Genomic DNA, 2,108 nt, shown 5'->3' with positions numbered 1-2,108 from the left:
CTCTACCACTGAGCCACCTTCCCAGCCCTTTGCTTTATTTTTTGAAGAAATGCCACAGGGTTTTTCACTGCAGGTATACCAGTTACTGTTTCTGTTTTTTTTCCCTTAACAATAATGTTTATCTCTTTTTCTTCTTTCTTTTTTCTCATAAACTATACAAGTCTCCAAGTCTGAAAGGCATTTATTTGTTCACAAAATACCAACCTTTTTTTGCCATATAAATCTGTATGGAAAACTAGTTGGGACTATAACTCTCTACAAAACATTTTTTTTGTGCTGGTTCTGGGGCTTAAACTCTGTGCCTGGGTGCTGTCCTTGAGCTATTGCTCAAGGTGAGCACTCTACCATTTGAGCCATAGTGCCACTTCTGGCTTTTTTTGAGCAGTTTAAGAGTTTCACAGAGTTTCCTGCTCAGGCTGGCTTCAAACCATGACCCTCAGATCTCAGCCTTCTGGAGTAGCTAGGATTATAGGCATGAGCCACCAGCTCCCAGCAACTTTTTTTTTTTTAATTTTATTTTTTATGCCAGGGCTTGAACTCAGGTCCTAGGTGTTGTTCCTTAACTTTTATTATGCAAAGCTGGCATTCAACCACTTGAACAACAGCTCCACTTCCAGCCTGGTTAATCAGAGATAGAGTCTCTTAGACTCCATCTGCCCAACTCCTTCTGCCCAAACAGGCTTCAAAATGTCATGTTCCGGCATTTGCCTCCCGAGTAGCTAGGATTACCAGTATGAACCACTAATGTCTGGCTTCTACCAGGAAATAATTGAGTGATACAAAGTCCTCCTTTAGGTAGCAATTTTTAATACTAATGTTTCTGAATCTTAGATTCTGTATTTGCACTAGAAAAATGATGTATAAAAGTACATCACAAACTGAAAAGTTTTATTCATACTTTTTTTTTTTCTCACATCAAAACTACTTTAATTTTCTTTCTTTCTTTTTTTTGTCTATTGTGGGCCAGGGCCTGAACTCAGGGCCTGGACACTGTCCCTGAGATTTTTTTTGCTCAAGGCTAGTGCTCAACCACTTTGAGCCACAGTCCAACTTTCAGTTTTCTGGTAGTTAATTAGAGATGAGTCTCACAGACTTTCTTGCCCAGGCTGGCTTTGAACTGCCACCCTCAGATCTCAGCCTCTTGAGTAGCTAGGATTAAAAGGCATGAGCTACCAGTACCCGGTAACTTTAATGTTTTGTTCATTAGTTTTCAATCACAAATTAAAAAAAATAGTTTTTAGAGGTATCTTTCATTTATATAATACATAGGGTCTCACTACTTAAGAAGTAATTGTCCTATCAATATGAAGCACAAACAATCAGGCTCATATTATAATTAATTTAATTGACAGTCCTGGGGCTTGAACTCTGGGCCTGGGCACTGTCCTTGAGCTTCTTTTACTCAAGGCTAGCATTCTACCATTAGAGCCAAAGCACCAATTCCAGTCTTTTCTGTTTATGTGGCACTGAGAAATGGAACCTAGTGCATGCTAGGCAAGTACTCCCCAGTCCTCTTACCTTTAATCTTTACATACTGCATATCAGGATTAACACATAAAGCAAGGTTACTAGGCAGAGTCCAAGGAGTGGTTGTCCAAGCAACTAAAGATATATTTTCATCTTCCTCCAAAGGGAAAGTTATAAATACTGAAGGATCTTGAACATCCTGAAATAGAAAGTATTTTCTAAAATCTGTAATAACAGACACATATTTAACTGATCATAAAGAGAATTAGAAGACATGAAATTTTAGGATAACATAAGCTCTTGAAAAAAAAAACTTGCTGCCAAACAAAAACAAAAACAAAACAAAACAAAAAAACACTTGCTGCATTCTTTTAATGGCTCACGCCTATAATCCTAGCTACTCAGGAGGCTGAGATCTGAGGATTGCCGTTCAAAGCCAACCCAGGCAGAAAAGTCTGTGAGACCCTTATCTCCAATAAACCACCAGAAAACCAGAAGTGGGGCTGTGGCTCAAGTGCTAGTTTTGAGCTGAAGGACAGCGCCTAGGCCCAGAGTTTAAGCCCCACAAATAACCAAAAAGAAGGAGGAAGAAGGAGGAGGAAGGAGGAGGAAGGAGGAGGAAGGAGGAGGAAGAAGGAGGA

At 39.5% G+C, this 2,108-nt stretch overlaps 1 protein-coding gene across 1 annotated transcript in view; it reads right to left on the bottom strand.

Moving 5' to 3' along the window:
- Window positions 1–2,108, bottom strand: part of Iars (isoleucyl-tRNA synthetase) — a 70,782-nt gene that overhangs the window by 51,628 nt on the left and 17,046 nt on the right. The window contains exon 7 of the mRNA XM_013026425.1: window positions 1,519–1,666. Within this exon, the coding sequence (XP_012881879.1) occupies window positions 1,519–1,666 (148 nt within the window). The remainder of the gene's footprint in view (window positions 1–1,518; window positions 1,667–2,108) is intronic.

This window comes from Dipodomys ordii, unplaced genomic scaffold (assembly GCF_000151885.1).
Source record: "Dipodomys ordii isolate 6190 unplaced genomic scaffold, Dord_2.0 Scaffold93, whole genome shotgun sequence".
In the NCBI taxonomy this organism is placed as follows: Eukaryota; Metazoa; Chordata; class Mammalia; order Rodentia; family Heteromyidae; genus Dipodomys; species Dipodomys ordii.
The sequence above is the reverse complement of the archived record's forward strand: the minus strand, read 5'-3'. Positions and strand labels throughout refer to the sequence as shown.